This window comes from Eupeodes corollae, chromosome 1 (genome assembly GCF_945859685.1).
Source record: "Eupeodes corollae chromosome 1, idEupCoro1.1, whole genome shotgun sequence".
In the NCBI taxonomy this organism is placed as follows: domain Eukaryota; kingdom Metazoa; phylum Arthropoda; class Insecta; order Diptera; family Syrphidae; genus Eupeodes; species Eupeodes corollae.
Window position 1 is genome coordinate 231,652,912 of NC_079147.1, and position 21,702 is coordinate 231,674,613.

At 32.9% G+C, this 21,702-nt stretch overlaps 1 protein-coding gene across 1 annotated transcript; it reads left to right on the top strand.

The window, feature by feature from the left end:
- Positions 1-1,685: 1,685 nt before the first annotated feature.
- Positions 1,686-20,657, top strand: LOC129938362 (growth factor receptor-bound protein 2). Its single transcript, XM_056045862.1, has 5 exons — positions 1,686-2,847; positions 14,546-14,643; positions 14,723-14,842; positions 14,921-15,086; positions 19,271-20,657. The coding sequence occupies exons 1-5, from the start codon at positions 2,770-2,772 to the stop codon at positions 19,442-19,444; spliced, it is 636 nt and encodes a 211-aa protein (XP_055901837.1). The 5' UTR covers positions 1,686-2,769; the 3' UTR covers positions 19,445-20,657.
- Positions 20,658-21,702: the final 1,045 nt, after the last annotated feature.

The window sequence follows — 21,702 nt, forward strand, 5'->3', positions numbered from 1 at the left end:
AGCAGTATGAAATTAATTTAGAAGGTTTTTAAATATAAACACTTTTAGCCAATAGTGGTTAAAAAAATATAAAATTTAAACGTTTTAAAATTTAGGTACTTCCTACTTGTGGTACCCCGTTAACTTTTCTGACAGCAATATGTAAATTCTGCAAATCCGATTAGCTTCTTCACCAATTCAAGTTTCGATATAAGCTGTCAAAAATGGCTCAACTTTTCCTTAGCGAAGCCGATATAAACACTATTTAACACAATTTTTCAATTGATTTTCAAATTTTAACTGACTGCCTTGTTTGGGTGATGTAATACATGATTGTTTTTATTTTATTTTGAACATTTTCAATTATTTTAGTTTATTTCTAGAAATTATTCATTACATTCTGGGAAACATCCTCTTTTATGCATTCAAATAGAATGTAATTATGCTCAGAAAAGTTGTTAATTTTCGCGTCAAAAACACTCTATGTGAAGATATCAATCCTTCGTACGTTACACAATTTAAACCCAATATGTTCAGCACATTTTGAAATTTTTATTTGTAAGACAAACTTTTTCAGATATAGAAGACGAAAAAAGTTGTTCCGAACGTACGGATTTCTTAGTCTCTTGACGTGACTCTTTTCAAAATTTCAAAATTATATCTCAATTCAACTCAGTAAAAAAAAAAATAATTGACAGCTTTCAGCTTTACTGTCGCTCTATAAGTACTCGTAACAATATCAATCATGAGACGTCAAAATCAGTCAATTACAGTCAAATTTCTTGTATAAACTCATGTTTTAAGCATCTTGCACATGAGCTATGAACTGCGCACTGTGGGTGTTCGCATATTTTGACTTTTCTTTCACGTGAGCTTTATTTCTTTTCGCAGACAGCAACGAATTGTCAATTTATATTTACCCTTTTCAACAAACAAAATAAGAGTGGAACAATTTTGAGGTTAAGTTGAGTGTGAACCATTTATTCGTTGCAGTGTGGATGGTATGTGGAACGCGAATAAAGTTTGACAGTTCGTAGCAACCACACTGCAATTCGTTACTACCAAATTGTTTTTAAAAAATTGTCTTGTTTTAGAGACCAAAATGCAAATTGTATTATCCTAACATAAGTGTCAATTGTTTTTTTATAATTTAAATGTGTCTTTGTTTGAATTTGACTTTTTGAAATGTGTAAAATCACGTTCCATTCGTTCTTCGCTCTCATGTGCAAGGCCTTTTAGGTTCTAAAATAAAAAATAATCCATAACTCAATATTCAACATTAAAAACTAGAAAGTCATCGTGTTATAGCAATACCTCAAAATTTCAATAGTTTTTGAACACATCCCCTATTAATATTCACTATAGGTTTGAGTACCAGCTTTATTAAATACAACAACCAACTTATCATTTTAACAAACCTTAAATGTCTCGATGCTAGCGCCAAATTATTGATAGCATACTCATACCATTAACTATCTAGAAGACACTTCTCCTTTACTCCCACACTATTTTCCAATTTATTCACTTGCATCCACTTGTCTCATTTGCACATTCCCAAAAGAAGACAACCCTATAAGTGCGTGAGTTATTAACCTGAAAATCCAAATGCACGAGCAGTACTGCTATTCTATTTCCAGCTCACCAGTTGTTGCTATTTCAATTTTCTCATAATCTCAATTCTCAAATCTTATATCCATTTCCATATCCATCAACCTCTACGTCTACGCTACGCTCAACTCAACTTAACCATCCCATCAGAAAAACCAAAAGCAAAAGCAATTCAAAATTCAATTCACCATCCTAGTTACTATGGCGTTTGTTACGTGGAGTGTCTACTTCTTGTGATTTTTAATTATAAAAATATATATTTTCGAATTTTCACCCTCAAATATACCCTCTATTGGTTTTGAAAAGCATTTAATAACCCCAACCAACCGAAGTGAATAGAATTTTCAATCCTGCCAATTACATTTGTAGACAATTTTTAAGTGCCAAAAAATAATATAGTAGAAAAATTCCTTAAAAAAGGAAAAGAAAAATATAAAAAAAAAAACTTTTCTCAAAAAATTTGACTGAAAATTTATTCCCTACGTCGTCAGTCGCTCCCTTTTTAACGCATCGCGGCCAATCGTGGGCTAGACAAGGAACACACTTGCACTTGACAAACTATTCGATTCGAATTTGTGATCGAGTCGAGCGAGAATCGGGAACGGGAAACGCACACAGTATTTTTCTATTTTCTTTGGTTTTTTGTTTTATTTAGTTTTTCGATTTTTGTGATATGTACTATATTTTCGACCATTGACTGAAAAAAGAAAAATCAAGGGGGCAAAGGAAAAGGAGTGACCGCATCGCATAGACAAAACAAGAAAATCCCGAAAACGAAAAGAATTTCCAAAACGAACATCACTCGCTGTCGCTATCGCTAGTCGCTGTCGTTCGGCAAACTACAATAAAGGTGGATAAAAAGAGAAGGAAATAAGCACTTTTGCTTTTCTCATCACCCATCACCGAACACCCGCCGCTCTTTCTGTTTTCTACTGGTACTCGCCTTCGTCTAAATCTAAAGGCTAAACTTGTGTGTCTCGGGGTATCAAGTTGATTCGAGAAAAAATATATATTTTTATTTTGTTTAACATTCAAACATTTTCATCGCGAATTTTGTTGATTTAGTTATTGAAAAATTGAGATAATTTTATTATTCGATCGTGCGTGTGATAATAAATCGGGGAAAATACATAATTTTCTATTTAAAAACAAGCAGTGGTGAATATAGGATTTTTAATAAAAATGGAAGCAGTAGCAAAACACGATTTCTCAGCGACAGCCGACGACGAGCTTAGCTTTCGCAAGAGCCAAACTCTGAAGGTATGACCAATGACTCATGGAATTTGTTATTATATTTTTGGTTAAAGTATAGTTATTTGCATATACAGACATATATTTATGTACATACACGTTGTGTTTTAAAATAAATTATTTTTAAACTGTTGATAATAATTTTGAATGTTTCCACTCGATACACGCAAACGAGAAACAAAACGAGTGCGAATGTGAATGCTGGCTGCGAATGTGAAAAATGTGGGGGGTGCTGTAGGTATATCGAATTTAAGGTCTATCGGCTCATCAATTCTTTTTTTTTTTGTTTGGTTTGTTGCTGCTCCTTTGTCTATGCTTCTTGGTTTGGTTTGTATTTTGTAACCAAACTGAAATGAAACCACCCATCTCATGCAAAGGCAAACCACTGCACTTCACTACCTTGCCCATACAATACGCTATACCTAGCCGCTTTTCCTTGCTCTTGAGTGAGCCTCGCCATCGTCATAGTCGTCGCTATCGCCATGCTGCGCCGCCGGGGTCAATAACAATTGCGGCGGCTAGGGTGGGTGCAAGCTGGTGGGTTGTGTTAAGTAGATGTGGACATGGACAAGGGAAGAAGAGAAGGACTCGGATTTTCTCGACTCTCGACTGTGGAGTGCCGAGTGCCGGCTAATAACAGTCATAACATTTGATATTGCTTTAAGTATTTAGTATTTGTGTTGTGCATCTCTCTATCTACCTCGACCTCGTCTGGTGGGTATAGATGGAAGGTAAATTGGGGGATAGAAGAAAGAGATTTCTTGGAAAATGTTTTGGTTTCTGTGGAGTTATCCATTCTTTCATTCATTCATGTGGTAGGTAAAATGGGGGAGAAATAAATAACTGAAATACCTTTCTAGCTACATTTTGTGTTTGAATATATTTTCATTGTTGTTAAGCGTAATTTGATAAAAGGATTTAGAAAAACCGATGGCACGTAAATTTCAGCTCCTGAATTAAAAAAAAAAAAATCTGTATCAAATTTTACGACATTTAATTGAAGCAACCGAGTTATTAGTAAATTCAGGAAATAACTTAACTTTAAGAGACACACATTCTGTGAGGTAACCTAGGTTTAACTTGAACCCTACTAAGTAAACGGTGACAAAACCACAACACCGAGTTATATGTATTTATCTTAAGATTTAAGATCAAAAAGACCATGCAAGTTATTTATGAAACAAAATATCGGCTTAAAGAAAGCTACGGCTTCAGTTTTACACCTCTATTCGGTGGTCTATATTTTCAATGACAATGAAGCATAGATTATTGAGGTTTAATGTCGTTAATGTGCACTTGATAATTTTTGATTAAAATATCTAGACCAAACGTTTCTTATTACATTTTGCCACCACGAACGCACCTAAGATGACTTCGAATTTCTTGCCCAAAAAAGAGACATGTTTAGTATACTTTATGACAATTGACACCGTCCTATATTATTCTTATATCGTTCAGCTCTATATTCTTATTTTCAAGTCACAAAACGTCCCATATAGTCCTGCAATATTGATTTCCATTAATGGTCGACTTTTTTCGGCCTGATGATTCCATTGGTCCATAAATCGCACCAAATATTGACTCTTTGTGGTTTAACAACCAGTCGTCGTGGATATGTGCACAAAAAATTCAACAATATCAGTACGCTGCGAAACTGTGTATATCTTCGTGATTCAATTTGCCAAAGAAACGAAAAAATGTCAAATAAAGTAAAACTTGAGATGTGTCTTACTATAAACATGGTATCAGATGATTGTACCAGCCTTAAACAGAATTCTTATTAACTTAAATCCTCAGACCGAAAATAAAATCTGAAAATTATTCCAAAGTTCTCCAATCTAAATAAACAAGAAAATCCTCATATAAAAGAGCTTAATTCAATTTAGATGAGAATTTTATTAGTGGTTCTTTCAATGTACCGAAAGAACCTTTTCATCGAGCACAATTCAACGCTGCCAGTGAGTGTAATGACTTCTGTACTTGATCGAGTTAGTGATTCTATGGGGTTAATCTTTCTTCGCAATCGTACTGCAGTGAGAGTCCTAAAAGATCTTAATATACATAAATCCGCTGGTCCGGATGGTATCCCCGCTATTGTTATGAAGAGGTGTTCTTTAAGCGGGGAAAAACCACTGCGTAAGCTTTTTCATCTGTCCTACTCTCAGGTCTCGTTCGGAGCGGATGGAAAACCGCATTTTCACAGCCTATTTCCAAAAAAGCCGAATCGTCTAATTACCGACCGTCCCTTCTTTCCAAGGTCATAAAAACGCTGATTAATTATCAGCTCAAGAAAAATCTCGAAGATCGAGAGCTTCTTAATGACCGACAATACGGCTTTCGTAGCAATAGGTCCACTGGTGATCTCATGGTTCATCTCACCCCGAACAGTGAAACAAATCTTTACATAGTTTTGGAGAAAGTAAGATTATTGTACTTGATATTTCAAAGGCATTTGATAGGGTTTGGCATTAGGCTCCCTTATGGAAAATGCGTGTTTTCGGTTTTCATGAATCTCTTCTTCATTGGTATAGTATTTACCTTTCCAATCGTTTAATACAAGTTGTATTGCATGGATTCAAGTCTGAAAACCACAAAATAAATGCTGGTGTGGCCCAGGGCTCTGTTCTATCTCCAACACTCTTTCTCATTTTTATTAATGATCTCCTGTCTGCAACTTATAATCCAATACCTTGTTTCGCTGACGATTGTATTCTTAGCTTTTCATATTCGTTTTTAGATTCACTTCCCTCTTCTTCGGATGCGGAACTGCAACGACAAAATATGATAAGCTCATTAAATTCCGACCTAAACAGCATTGTACAATGGGGAATAAGAAACCGCAAGATGTTTGGGTTTTCTAAAGCGATGCCAGAAGTTTTTCTCCCCCTCTGATCTGGCTGTTATCTACAAGACTTATATACGTCCAAAGCTTGAGTATAACTCCCATATCTGAGCTGGTGCTTCTGCAACTTACTTAAGCCTCTTGGACAATATTGAACGTAGAGAATTTAGATTGATTGGTGATATTATCATCATAAGATCATTTACGTCGCTTGAACATCATCGAAATGTTTCTTGTCTCACCCTCTTTTACCGTTATTTTAATGGTTTATGCACTAGAGAAATAGCCAGCTGCATTCCTCCCTTAAACAGTTCAACCGTAATACTCGCGCTTTTAGGAATGCTCATCAATATACCCTCGAGCCCAACTTCGGTCGTACTGTCAAGTACAGAAATTCGTTCTTTAGCCGTACTATGCGAATGTGGAATGCCTTGCCACACTGTCTTTTCCAGCCATTGCAATATTCAGGAATTTAAAACCAATGTGCACCGACACCTCCTTTCAACCCCTCTCCATTTCCTAGTGCTCACACTATGTCTACATAATAAGGGTAGTATTATTCCTTTGAGTGTGCGCTTATTATTATTGGACAAAAAGCTAAGAAATGCGAAATATTTTCAGCCTGATTAAGATTACATAGTGAGCAATTCGGATTCAAATCATTTCTGTGAGGTCTATAATTTAGCTTAAGCATTTCAATGCGCATTTTAAAGATTAGACTTATCTCAGTAAACTCGTTTCGAAAATAGTTGTCATAGCCGAGACATAAGTTGAGTTTAGATTAAGCTGTTCTTGTAACAGATTCTTTTGCTCGGGTTATTGATTTTCGATACATTGTTTCATCTATAATAGAAACAAGGTCATAAAGTTCGTTTCTAAGTGCTTCTAAATGATCAATACTTCGTGAAAACGGATAGTTATATTCTGATGCCAAATCAAACCAGTCTTTAAAAGAAGAGTACCGACTTCGTAGAGCTATCAAAATAATCTTTTTCTGAATATTATTATTAGGTCTACGCATGACTTTAACAATATAGTCTGTGTTAGCGACGTTTTTTAAATAACCTGGAGGCAGGTCAGATTCAATGTAAAAAGCGTAGATTGGTGTATTAGAAGGGAGTCTAAAAATAGGTTTGAAAAAGTACCATTACTTATTCGATAACTTCTAATTCCTTGTATCCATAAACTTCAATAACATATAATAGAGAACTTTTGATAGTTGTCTCAAATACTTTAAATTTAGTCGATGTATCTATAGAGTTATTTTTGAAGTAGTTTGACCACATACAATTGATAGCTGCTTTTGCTACCTTCACTTTGTCTTTAAAATTAGCTCCAAGATTTAAGTTATGTGTTATAGCAAATCCTAGGTATTTGTAATCAGTCATTACTTCTATGTTTGAGCCGTCAAGGTGCCAGTTGCGATTAGTCCTGAGCACAATACAAAATCGGTAAGATATAAACTTTTATCTCTATGAGAAACAAAATGAATGTTAATTAAGAAAAATAGAAAATGTTTGGCTAGCCTATTATGCGGTTTTTATGAGTAAGGAAATCTTTACAAAAAAGTAAGGGATTAGGTATTAGTAGTGGTTCAATAACCCTTAGACTTAGTACAAACGAAGTTAGGCTCTATGATTTTCATTTTAAGTCGTCTTTAATTTTTGTATGAACTCAAAATATTACCTATTTTAAGTATAAACCCAAGCTTGTCTATAGACATACATACATAAAAATAATAATAATAAACTAAAAATGTATTTAATCCATATGTCGTATTTCTCAGCCCTTTAATTTATTCTCGCCTGAATGTAAGTGCACAGTAGAGTCGTATTTTTTCCCATTCTATTTATTTTTGTTTTAAACCGAATTGTTTACTCATTTCCAACCTATTAATTATGAATCAATAAAGCAACAGTATACCCAAGGCACTACAGTATCCACTCTTTTAAATCTATTCTCATGACATCTATAACCAAATACAAATATGTATTGTAGTGTACATGGCTTACCCCATCACAAGCTCCACACCACTGGTAATAATTAATATACTGGAATAAATTGCTGTGCACAAATATTTCAAACAAAATACCTAAATCACTCTCGAGCGAACCGTCACCTCGCACAACCGCTCTGTTTGTCCTCCTACACCAATTGCTGCTATAACATCTGAACAATTTCCAATAGAACATGATTATTCGTAATCAAATTATAATTTCAAGCCTGTTAATCCCCACCGCACCACCAGATGCTCATCTAATCGATATATTTATCTCTCTTTCCTATTATCTCCACCCGATCTAAATATCTAATAGCTATGTATGATATGGGTCTAAAAAAGAAGGTAATAAAATATTGACAACACACATAATGAACCATCTCAGTCATAGTGGAATAATTTTGAAAAGATAACGATGACGGCAGCCCCAAACACACAAAATCAAGAATATAAAACACGAAAAAGGCCAAAATTATTTATGTCTTTGCACACATTATAATACCGAGTTCCAATGAAATATTTTACATAAATATTTGTGCAATAAAAAACAAAAAAAAACGATCCATATACACTTAAACGGAGCCTATGGCTAGCAAACAATAGATATGCACATAGCCGGACTTTTATAGAGTTGTTGTTTTGTTTGCAAATATTTTTCTTTATCTATTTGCTATGCAATTTGTGGACTTAATTTTGATTCGTGGGAAATGTGGAATTTTCCATTTGACAAATTACAAAAGCACATCTCTATCTTTATTCACATAGCATATGGAATAAAATATTTGGTTGTGCGAGCGAACGTGTCACCCACCTAATGCAATTGACGATAGGTATTGGCTTGGCGACTTGAATCTTATTTAAGCGAGCTGCTGATACACATGAATAATCAAATACAATATCCCATTTGAAATGTGAAACAGGAAATGTTTTGTTATATTAACTTTTTTTGATCGCGTGGCTAGCAAACGGCTCTGATGAAATTTTTTACTAACAAATCATCGAGCTCATATTTATCTTAGCTTTTAAGGGATTCTGAGACCGAATTGGCTTTTAGATTAAAGGTTAGGCAGGCGCATTGACTTGTATAGGTTCTATAAGTTGAATCAATATCCATTGGAAAGAAACCAGAATTTGACAAACAAGCTAAGAAAAAGTATACACTTATATAGAATGTGAAAAATGCGTCGTTTAATTTTTCTTTAAATTTGTTAAATTTTAGCGTGTTTCCCAAGCTGTTAATATTAAGAGGTGTAAACTATAAGGCTGCACCAACCTTAGGACGGAGTCTGATCATCTAACTCAAACTTATTAAAAGCTTGTTTCTAGCGGCCATCACGAAAAGGCCTGAAAAGTTAAGGCTATTCGACTAACGGCTAGGTAAGGTTAAAGTGGCTATCTATGATTTAATAGGACACACTTAGGCCAGTCTTATTGCCCATTGTGATACCACATGAATCTTGAGGCTTCCTCCTAAGCTCAATAAACCAGTTTGAGTCCCTTTCGAAACGTAGGAAGCAGACTATGCTAATATGATTTATATCGTTATAGAAGAATTCTTCTAGGTAATTCTTGGGTTTTTGAGCTAGAGCAGGGCATGTACATAGAAGGTGAAGAACTGTTTCCTCCTCTTCCTCATCCATACAGCTTCTGCAAAAGTCATTTAAGAATACGCCTAGCCACTTGGCGTACATTCCAAATAGACAGTGCCCGGTTATGGCACATATTATAGAGCTTTTATGCGATCTGCTTGGAGATAGCAAGCACCTTCATCGCTTTAAATCTAATGTAGGCCAGATTTTGTTTGTGACCTGCAAAGTTGTGATGTTATTCCACCTAATATTTGCCTTCTTCATAGCGTCTTTCAATTTCAATAGCAATAGTTTACATGCATGCCAAACGTGGTAGAATGGGCTCTACTATACCGTTCCTGGGTAGTTCATCTGCCTAACAGTTACCTGGAATGTCTCTATGGCCTGGCGACCAGCAAAGATGAATATAAAATTGTTGTGTCATCTCCATTAGAGATGATCGACAGTTATTGACTGTTATAGAGTTTGCAGAGACAGAGTCCAGAGACATCAAGTCTGACTATCTGTGAAAATAATGATATCAGATGTTGATATCACGTTCTCTCCAAGCCACGACAAGACTTCTTTGATCGCCAAAAGTTCCGCCTGGAACATGCTACAATGATTGGGAAGGCGGAGTGAGAGACTTAATTTCAGTCGTTCAAAGTACACACTTTCACCCAACCCCTCTTTTCTTTTTGAACCATCTGTATAAAAATGGATTGACTCGTCTTCCAGGAATACCGTATGCTCCGAGAAAGATCTGGAAGTTTCTGTCGAATTGCAGTTGGGGGTTGGTGTAGTCTGTGTACTTTGGAAAACCTAAAAATTACGGAGTGGCCAATGTTGTTAATACACTGCGACGAAGCTTTAAGCTAAACTAATGGCCGGACGAAAAACTGTTTGTGAAAAAATGGTTTTTGGAATTCGAATTTGAAGGAATCCTTCATGGGACGCTGTTCAAATCAATTTAGATATACTCTTCATTAATCCAGAAACCTCATCATAACTACTTAGCTGCAAAAGCAAGTTCACTTGAATAAGGACTCGGAAAGCCGTTTGTAAATCATTCTATGATAAACGAAAGTGTGGTTAAGTGCTTAAAAAAAATATTGTGTATCAAAAATGATGAAGACACTTGTTTCTATTATTATTTCCAGCACTGTATACCATGGAACTATTATCTTTGGATTTGGTTACATTTTATGCGATGATTCATAATTTGTATGTGTTATCAAAATATTACTATGGTGACCACACATTGTTTCAAAATTTCAACTTCTCATGTTATTCAAATAAATGTTTCCTTATATTGTATGACGCATTGATAACGTGATATTAAGTTTGGAAAGGAAAAATTTAGTCCAATATCACAGTAGTGATCAGTCACGTGACAAGAATGAATTGTGTTCGTAGTCCAACCTTATTCAGATTCGCAGACTCAAAGCATAGAGGACACACAAACAAGAAAGAAAATACCTACCCCACATTTTATTTCAAAAAACTACATTTTAATAAAGAAAAAGTGACCTTCTCTATAGCACTAAATTCATTTTTTCAACTCATTTGTTAAGCTTGCAATATACCTACAAACACATTATATTGATTATAATCAATTCAAAAGCAAGTTTTGAATATCACAGAATTAAAATCGAATAAAAGTTGCATTGATTAAATTATGTAAAAAAATTATGTTCCTAATGCTAATAAAAATTGATGTAGCTACCTTGCATTTGGATTCAGCGGCACCTTTAAGCATTTATAAATATGTATCATAAAAAACTTGTCTCATTGAGAAAACCGCAGATAATTATTATAAAGTAAGTCATTATAAGTGCTTTTTCTCGCCAGGTTTTTAAGCAAGTTATGGATTTGTAGAAGCCAGTTTATTAACTAAATTTAATTTTACGATTTCCTGTGCTGATTGACACAATCTTTCAATTAATTTTTGTTTACATTAAAAATGGGAACAGAAATTGCTAAAATAGAAACAAATCCGAAGACGCTTAGTACAAACAAAAGTATAGAGAAATGATGGGTGTACTACAAGCTTTGTTTTTGACATCGACATTTGTCTGTTGAGTTATACCAGATAGTTCTAGAAATAGAGTTAATTTGCTGTCAGTATTAAACATTTCAATCGATTTAACTTCTCTAGAACATGACTCAGGTTTAGACAACATATGGGACTTCATGTCCAGTTAATTTCATTCTATAAGCGCCACTTATAGCTATCATTGGTTTTTATCATTTAAAACAAACATTGGAATTTTTTTTTACAGGTCGTTAATAGCTATCATTGGTCAGGTTCAGGCGACATAAGGTAGTTGAAAGTAAGGCAACTTTCTAGTATCTGATTGGCCATTTGCCAAAAAAATGCCTTCCATTTAAGGCAACGTTATTGAAAAGTTGTCTGGAAAGTAAGTCAAGAAAAATCTCCCTAACTATCAAGTCAAGTCAACTTATGTCAAAATGACAACTGATAATGTTTTTTCATTCAAGTGAAAGCTGAGCTTTACTACTCTATAATTTATTTATTTTCTGCACAATTCCATTTAATGTTTTTTGTAAAAGGGCTCCTTGCTAATTTAAAAAAAAAAATAAGATAATAATAAGACAATTCGTAATGGACTTGTATCTTGTCTGGGGAGTGTTTTGTAGACAAAAATGTGTTTAGTAGTTCTTGTACTATGAACTTAGTGTAGAGGTTTGTGAAGTAAAGTTCTGAATTTGAAATTCATGACACTGGGAAAACTAACTAGTTGCCTTGGTCAAAATTTACGTTCAAAGAATGAAGTTGACTGCAAATGAAGCTCTTATGTTGCCTGAACCTGCCCATTGAAAACAAATTCCTGATTGAAATCCACCGAAAATTTTTGCTGACAGAAATCTGTCATTGGAATTGAGTGAAACACAAGTCATTGGAACGATTTTTAAATATCGATTCAAAAAAATGTTCAGATCGATTTCAATGATAGCTATAACTGGCACATTAAACGCAACCAAGGCTGCTAGTTAATTTGTCAGCTGCCATACATTTAAAATTAATTAATTAATTAAATTAAAAATTATTGAGTGAAAGTTTAATGCAAAATTTACACGATGTAACTAATTCTCTCATACCGCAAAATAATTTAAAGCAGGTAGAGGAGGCAATGTTGTTAACTTTGATTTATACGCTTCAATTTGAAAAATAGTTAGATTCAAAAACCATATACATATGTACATATGGATCGATTCGTTTTCCAATAATCGTTGCAAGTTTAAAACCAAAAAAGAATGTTTAATGCCTATAGTATTTGTGACTAGGTTAAGAATGGCCATGGGCCATCTAGTGGTTTCTCATTAAATCATCGGTTATTTCGCTACTGATAGCTGTCTCCTGCTAGGCTTTACGTAGCTTTACGCTAAAAGTATTAAAAACATAATTAGAAATTGCTGTGAGCCCTAAGAGCGTGTTTTTCAAAAAGAATTTTTGGCCGAAATGACGCCCTCACAGCACCTGTGAACACAAAATAGCGCAAAAAGTTTATGAAACTGACAAAATCATGAAACCTATCGTTACGGTGAGCAGAGTCGGATAAATAGAGCATTTTCATTTCGTCGGCTAAGAAATTAATCGTTTTGAATTTGGAAATGGAAAGTAAAGAACCGATGTTATGCCAACAATTCAAAAAACAATTCAAATACTTAAGGCCAATATGATCCAGGCATCCACGTGCAAGAGCCCAATTTAAAAAAAAAACAAGGTCTTGTAAAATAGAAGTGATAGAATGCGTTACTACGAGTCCAGCCAACCCGATATTAGAACGACATTCTGTTCCATAATTAATGGGAAGTTTATTCTTACTAATGAAGCATTAATGCGTTTCCAAATTGTGATTTAATTAATTTTATTGCATTTTTTAAAAGAAACTTGTATTTATCCTACACCCAATATTATATAACCGAACTACTCGGTTATACAAACTTTTCGTGAAAACAAATACGTGCGACCTAGAAGTACTCTTACTTTTGATGAAGAGTTTCCGTATCACTTGTCGAACGAGATATAATTTTATTTTGAAGCAATTTTTTTATTTGTCTTGACTTGTTTATGTATATACATATCTGTACGTACATAATTCTATTTATAGATATTTATTGTTACAATTAAAAATAAATAACATGAGATTTTGTATTATATATCAACATTGCTATGGAAAAAGAAGGAATGAAGTGAGGAGACTTAATGTACGACAAGTTTCTGACCCAGTTATCTTTCTTAATAGATCTCGATTTGGTTCAACGACCTTATTTTTATTTATTATTTTTATAAGGCTAGATTACAACAAAAAATATTTCTTTTTTCGACGAACTTTGTCAAAAATAATTCCGTCAACGGTTATGCAAACTTTTCATCAATGATAAGCCTTTAATGTGGAAATAATGTGCCGTTCTGTACTTTGTGGAAAACTATAATTAAATAACCATTTTCTTAAATGTTTAACATCTCAAAAGCATATCGCACAAATAATTTAATAAAGAATTCCCTATCCATCAATTTTAGTAATTAATTTGTATTGTAATTAATAACACAAAAATAACTACTAATCATCAAGCTTTCTGGCACGCAATAATGACTCTTTTATTCGTGTTGAATATGGAATTTAATGACAAACTAACTTTACAATTATGACTCTTCAAATCAGATGATCGGAAGTGAATTTGGGTAAAACAAAATTCTTTTTGGTGGGTAGAGTAGCGACAAATTCTCTTGATGATTAAAAATTCCATTGAAATCAAAATCAAAAAGGAATTCATTTGGTTTTGTTTTTTTTTTTTTTTTTTTAATTTTAATTTGTTTTTTTTTTTTAAGGTCATCTAATGGATTTGTAAACAAAAATAACTGTTAAATGATTCATAATATTCTATTTATTAAAGAATTATTATTATATTGAAAATAATACCTTTTCTGTTACCATTAATTCAACTCTCAACTCAGCGTCTTTTCTAATTGTTACTCAGTGGACCCACAATTCTTAATTTGAATGCATTTTAATGTTTCAAAAAATAAATATAAATGCTAATTATGCGATAAACTGGTGAAGTTCAGTTTCCTACCTGTTAAATAAATACCTGACCCCGTAACATTTGATAACATTCACTTAACATAAACTAAATATTTGCGTTGTTTATGAAAAATGGTCAAATATATGTTTATGTTTGTTTTTTTGATACATAATAAAATTGGCTATTTTAATCCTAACACTTAAAAACAGTAATAATTTGCATCTTTTTGCATTCTCTTATTTTCAGATATTAAATATGGAAGATGACTCAAACTGGTATCGTGCTGAGCTCGATGGCAGAGAAGGGCTTATACCTAGTAACTATATAGAAATGAAAAATCACGAGTAAGGGCGAGAAAGTTGACTCATTTTATATGAAATAAACTAATCTTATTTTGGTTAATTTCTTATCTCTTTTCCATAGTTGGTATTATGGAAGGATAACGAGAGCAGATGCTGAAAAATTATTATCAAATAAACACGAAGGCGCTTTTTTAATCCGAATTAGTGAGTCGAGTCCAGGAGATTTTTCATTATCTGTAAAGTAAGATTAGGATTAATAAATTGTTGATGTAGTGTGAAATATAAATAATAACTGTGTTTTTTTGTTGTTTTACTACAGATGCCCCGATGGTGTACAGCATTTTAAAGTTCTACGTGACGCACAAGGTAAATTCTTCCTCTGGGTGGTTAAATTCAATTCATTGAATGAGTTAGTTGAATACCACAGATCGGCTTCAGTATCAAGATCACAAGATGTTAAATTGAGAGATATGATCCCAGAAGAGGTAAGTAAATTATTGAAGTTGTCTTCACCCAATTTAAACATGATTTATTTCATTCATAAATACAACTATTGCCGAAATTAAAAATATAAACGTTTTTGCAAGAATTTCTAAATATTATGTATGTATATGCCCCACAGTGCAATAAGTTTGCCACTATGTTAGGATCACTTGAACAAAACTCTATATTTGGTTTAAAGAGTTTAACCAAATTTAAATAAAGTTTTTTATTTAAATATGCTTAGTAGAAATAATGACAGAAAAGTATTTCACTAGATTATAGAGTGTAGATCGTAGACTGTAGACTGTAGGCTGTAGGCTGTAGAATGTAGACTGTAGACTGTAGACTGTAGACTGTAGACTGTAGACTGTAGACTGTAGACTGTAGACTGTAGACTGTAGACTGTAGACTGTAGACTGTAGACTGTAGACTGTAGACTGTAGACTGTAGACTGTAGACTGTAGACTGTAGACTGTAGACTGTAGACTGTAGACTGTAGACTGTAGACTGTAGACTAGACTGTAGACTGTAGACTGTAGACTGCAGACTGTAGACTGTAGACTGTAGACTGTAGACTGTAGACTGTAGACTGTAGACTGTAGACTGTAGACTGTAGACTGTAGACTGTAGACTGTAGACTGTAGACTGTAGACTGTAGACTGTGGACTGTAAAATTGTTCATTCGTGAGAGGTACAAAAAATAAAATTCCTTTTGAATTCCGTTCTCTCAAGAAAACAGTTGTTTCCTAAATAAGATAAATATACTATTCAAATAGAAAAAAATACGTCAACTTGTTTCAGGTGTGAGAAGAAAAATAAATAAGAGAAAAAGTGACAGGAACCATTAAAAGACATTTTATTAAAAGGCATGGTGTCAGTTTTGATGATAATTTTAATGAAGAATCTTCGGAAAATAGAAGTGATACTATTTTAATTCGAAAATGTATCCTTTTTGAAAATAGTCCCGCTTGCTATTAATGCTTTAGAGCACTAGAAAACTTTCAGTAGGAAGGAAACCCTTTTAGGAAAACTAGCACGGCCAGTTCGAACGGGCTTTTAGTGCTCTTCGAGTCATTATTACAAAAAATGGGAAACAACTTAAAAAAAAAACTAATTTACAAGAGGAATCCCTTTGGGATAATAACAGTGACAAAATGTAAAACAGAAATTGAACTACTTGAAATGAAGTGAGGCCTTGAACCGAAAGTTCATAACACCAATATTAAAACATGGAATGGAATGGTTAAGAGTCGTAAGTCATTAGACCCTGATTATCTGTCTGCAGCTATAGCGCTACCAGATTTATTTATTTTATTCTACAAAACTGAAAATGAATCACATGAGAACTTTTTCACAATTAATCGATTTATATTTCTAAGATTTCTGATGAATTGCTCGACAGCAGGAAACTTAAATATAAACAGAATTTTCTACCCAAAGTCCAGAGTTTTGTACTCCTTTTCTTCCTATTTAAATGTTGCGATGGAGAATAATAAATAAATCGAAAACTTAAAACTATTTTCAGAGTTCGGATAGAATTGTCCATTTAGCGGTTTCAAAAGTGAACGTAAATATATCATAAAATATTTTTTTTTATGACATTTCTTTTTTATCATAAAGTTTGAACGTTGACATTGACATTATGTGTGAAACACAACATCATTTAAATGGCCACCACGCGAATTATTGAAAGCATCGACAACTTGACGAATGTTGGTTTTTAAGTGCTCAAGAGTTAATGGTTAATCTGCATAAACACGGTCTTTCGCGTCCAGCAGTGTCAAATCGCTTAGGTAGTCATTCCGTAAACGATAATCGTCAATAACGATATAGTCAATAATTTGCTTCACGTAACTTTTGTTTTTAGTATAAAATAACTGAAATGTTAAAATGAACTCAACGAAAGATAAAGCTTGTTCGATAACTTGCAAATGTAAACTTGGTTTTTGTCTATGGGAAATTGTGAAAATTTGCAACAAATTGCTTTTTACCAAAATGATCAACTATTTTATGGGGTTTATTCTTACTGTCACTAAATTTATTTTTTGCCACCGACGATGTAACTATAATTTTAACACGTAAGTTATTTATGTCTGTGAGACTATTTTGGATAAAATGCTTCGTGCAAGAGCATTGGTACCCCTCGCCACTCAAAGTTTTAATAGTTACAGCAAATCGTCTGGCAAATTTATATTTTCCAATATCTTTATAAAGACCTCTTTTGAAAAACGTTGAACAAAACTATAATGGTTTAAATTATTTTACGACAAGTGAGAAAGAAAAAACAAAAATGCTTACATATGGGCTGGAAGAGATAGAGGGTCGGATTTATCTCGCAATTGTCTCCATAACCGTATTAGCTTTATTTATTTTTTCTGAGTTTTCATTTTGTAACTTTGTAACAAAACTCAATTACGCAGAAACATTTTTATTTCAATTTGCTATTTGGAAATCAATGACAGACGATTCCTATTTAGCTTTCGTGCAAGTGTTATGGCTTTGACGATATCACTTTGACGATTACCGTCTTACGTGAAATGAGACTATCATTAAAACGCTATGGTTTGACGATAATCGTATTACGGAATGACCCCGCTGATCTTTCAATAAAGCCTTATTCGCTCGAGTTGTGTGGCATGTGGCACCGCCTAATTGAAACCACATATTCTACAAGTCGTATTCTTCAATAACAAGCAAAACAATGTCATCATACGATAATGTTATCATACGATTATAGCTCCGAATTGACGGTGACAGTCATTTCATCGTCGTTTTTGAAGAAAAAAGGGCCAATCACACCTCGGGACCAAAGAGCGCACCAAACAATGGATATAATGGCATATCTTCAATTACTTTAGGATTCTCAGAACCAAAATACCACAATTTTGTTTAATAATATACCCACCGATTGAGAAATATGATTTGTGGCTGAAGAAAATGTTGGTGCAAAAATCGCTGTTCACCGCCTGTTGTTCAAACACCCATTCGATGTTTTTACGACGACGCTGTGAATGGTCAGCTGCCTTCAGTTGTTATATGAGCTGGACTTTATATGGATGTAGGTGCAGACCCAAATACAAAATATGCCATAATGTGCCATAAGACAGTCCTAATTCTTGAGAACGACGATTAATCAACACATTCAGTTCTTCGGCAACATTTTTACTTACAGTAGCGATGTTTTTAGTGGTACGAGCCAAACAATGATGTACAGGCCGTACAATATCTGTAACGAATCCAGTCTCTTCAAATTTCTTCACAATTTTGCCAATAGCTTGCGTAATTGCTCGATTTTGTAAACCATAATCTCCTCTTTAAGCGCAATGAGTGGCTGTGGCAGAATCAACATTTTTTTAGTAGGTTTTAACATAGTGCGATAGTTAACAATCCATTTTCGTAAATGTCAAGTCTTTCAATCTTTCAACTGAATAAAAAATTGGTTCAACAATTTAGTTTGACAGATTTCGAAATCCAGTCCTAAACTTTTGAAAACGCAAAATGGCCAACCCATTATTTATGAGAATGCGGTCATTTCTGAAATCTTAGAAATTTAAACATGGTAAATGCATCAACAGTAGTACCCGTGGCATGATGGTTAGTGCGTTGCACTGTCATGCAAGGGGTCTTGGGTTCAATCCCTGCCTGTGCCAGCTTAATTTAAAAAAAAAATAATTTTCGCGGGTACTGCCTCTTGCGAGGAATTGACAAATCCTTCAAGAGTAATTCTTGTCATGAAAAAGTGCTTTCTAAAACTAGCCGTTCGGATTCGGCCTTAAATTGTAGGTCCCTTCCATTCCTGACAACAGTACTCGCACACAGGAATGGTTGAGAGTTGTAAGTCACTAGGCCCTGGTTCACAACGGACTGTTGCGCCACCCCATTTGATTTTGAAATGCATCAACAAATAAAATGATTTGCTATTTTATTGAAATGTATTGTTTTTTAAGTTTAAATTAAGTGTATATATATTTTGGTCAGCGTTTTCGGCAATTCAAGCCCATTTAGAAAATACTTACCAATGTTTAAATTAAATTGCTTAAAACAGTATTATTATTTTGGCCATAGTTGTATTTATTATTGGCTGTTAATGTTTTATAGTAGAAGTTGATATTAAAAGATAAACTGTTCGTGATCTAACATTAATATTTACAATTTGTGTTTTTTTTTCTTTTTATCACTTAATTAGATGCTCGTCCAAGCTTTGTATGATTTTGTGCCACAAGAATCTGGAGAATTAGATTTTAGACGCGGTGACGTCATCACAGTCACTGATCGGTCCGATGACAATTGGTGGAACGGTGAAATCGGCAACAGGAAAGGAATTTTCCCAGCAACATACGTCACGCCATACCATTCATAATAGGATTCACAGGATCAATGCACCATTTACCACTACCAATTTTTTGAACGGACCCCCTTAGTTCTATATGTATTATTATTGATCAGACAAAATAATACAAAGCACACCAAGATGATAACGAAAACTGCAAGAAATTCTTTAACAACAACCAACTATTATTAATTAATTTGTTCATGGTTTCGAATGATAATCTGTACGTCGTATTCTTTTTCTTCTTGTAGTGGACTGCATTTTATTTTTTATTTTATTTTTGTTTTTATTTAAAGTTATAGCCTCACAGAAAAATTAGTATTTAAGTTTAAATCATAGTCGATACAAGCGAGTGTAATGTTGTTAATCTTTTTAAATATGTATTTCTATCGTTTCTGTTTTTTTGTTTGTTTTTTTTTTATTATTTCTTTTAAATATAATTTTATACTCCTCTCAGTACACCAACAATATTTTTTGAGTATTTTTGTTTTCTCGCACACTAGCACTTTACTTTTATTTATTATTTCTATTCTACATTTTACATACATATATACAAAATAAATATTTAAGTAAAAAGTAAATACATAGTTTTTGTATTAAATTTTTGTCTAAACAAAAATATTACTCAAAGTAAATAAATAAAATGAAACAAAAGAAAAAGAGGAGACCCTAACGAAAAAAAAAAACAGAACAAAAACATTTTTATATATTATAATTAATTATAAAACTAAAAGTTATTAATATTCTTTGAAAAAAATAATGTTTTTATGTTAATTAAAAAAAAATTAAATATTTTACTTTTTGTTTGCTATATCAATAAAACCAATAAAAAAAGATAATACAAATAAAATCAAATTAAAAATAAAAATAAAAAAAACAAGTAACTAAATGTACTACAAAATGAAGAAAACACTATAAGAAGATAACACCAATATTTTTAAATCGAATAAGCATTAAAAAAGTGTATTTCAAAATATGTTTGTTTATTATGTGTACTTTTTTTTTAATAATAGTTTCGCTCTTATAATTAAACAAGACAAACACAATTATTTGTTTATATAGATATGTGAGCATTTTGGTTTGCTTTTAATAATTATCGTCACAACATACATAAATCACTCATCAACCATAGTTTTACACAATAAAGCACAATATTTTTGTTTAACAACCAACACTTTCCATAGGAATTACATACAATTTTTAAGGTATTGTTAGATTAAGCATTAGACTCATGTCCCATTTTCGAGTAACGAGTTCTTTACCAGATTTGATAATTGAATCGATTCTAATTCTTTAGAATTACCGAAATCAAGGATCAAGAGAATCATCAAGGTGTAGATGTTGTAAAGGCAACACATCATTTATTTATGTTGTGTTGTTATTCCGTAAGTGGTACCAATATAGTAGCGAATAATACAGTATAGTCTTGACCTAACAAAAACATGTTAGGCCTAATCGCAATGTTTAAATAAAGTTGATAGCTTCAGAGAAACAGAGTCTAATTCAAACTTATTTATATAGAAAACATCATTTAAAGAAATAAAGGTGCTTGATTAATTAACCATAAGGGAATTTCTTATGCTAGAATTTATAAGGAACTAGCTCTCTGTCTTTCCATTCTACCACATCTTTGCTTTTGTTTTCCCTCTAACTGAAAGTAGGCATATTAAAATAAAGGCGATGTTGTTACCAATTTGATTGGGGGCAATTATTATTTAAGTGCACATGAATTTTCTTTAAAAATTTATATTATGCATTTTAATTATGTAAATAAATGTTTGTCTTAACTTTATTTTTCTAAAAAACGTTATAAGTTATAAAAGATATAAAGATAAATGTATTTAAAGTATTCTTGACGTGCTGTTTTGTGTCTTTGATTTGGTTTTTAGTTTCTTCCTCAATATGTTTCTTATAAATTAATAAGGTTCGATTTTTTTTAATGCATAACTGATGTTTAAGAACTCTACTGAAACTGATGAAGTGGTGTCTATTTGAGAAAATTGGCCTTCTGCTTGAATTTTCATCTTCTGAAAATAGGGAACATGCTTCGTTATTTCTTTCTTTTAGAATCAACCTGAGGGTTTATAAATTAAAATGAAATAGTTTTTGATTAAAGAGCTCGATTTAGTAGTCAAAGAAAACTAATATCTCATTCAAGTTATCCTTTTTTCATACAATAAAAGTTCATTTGAACTAAATGAAATCAAACAGCGTTAAAAAGTTTGATTTACGCGAAACCATCCGAAACGCAATATCTTCTTCAAATTAGGATTCGAGGCTATTTGTTT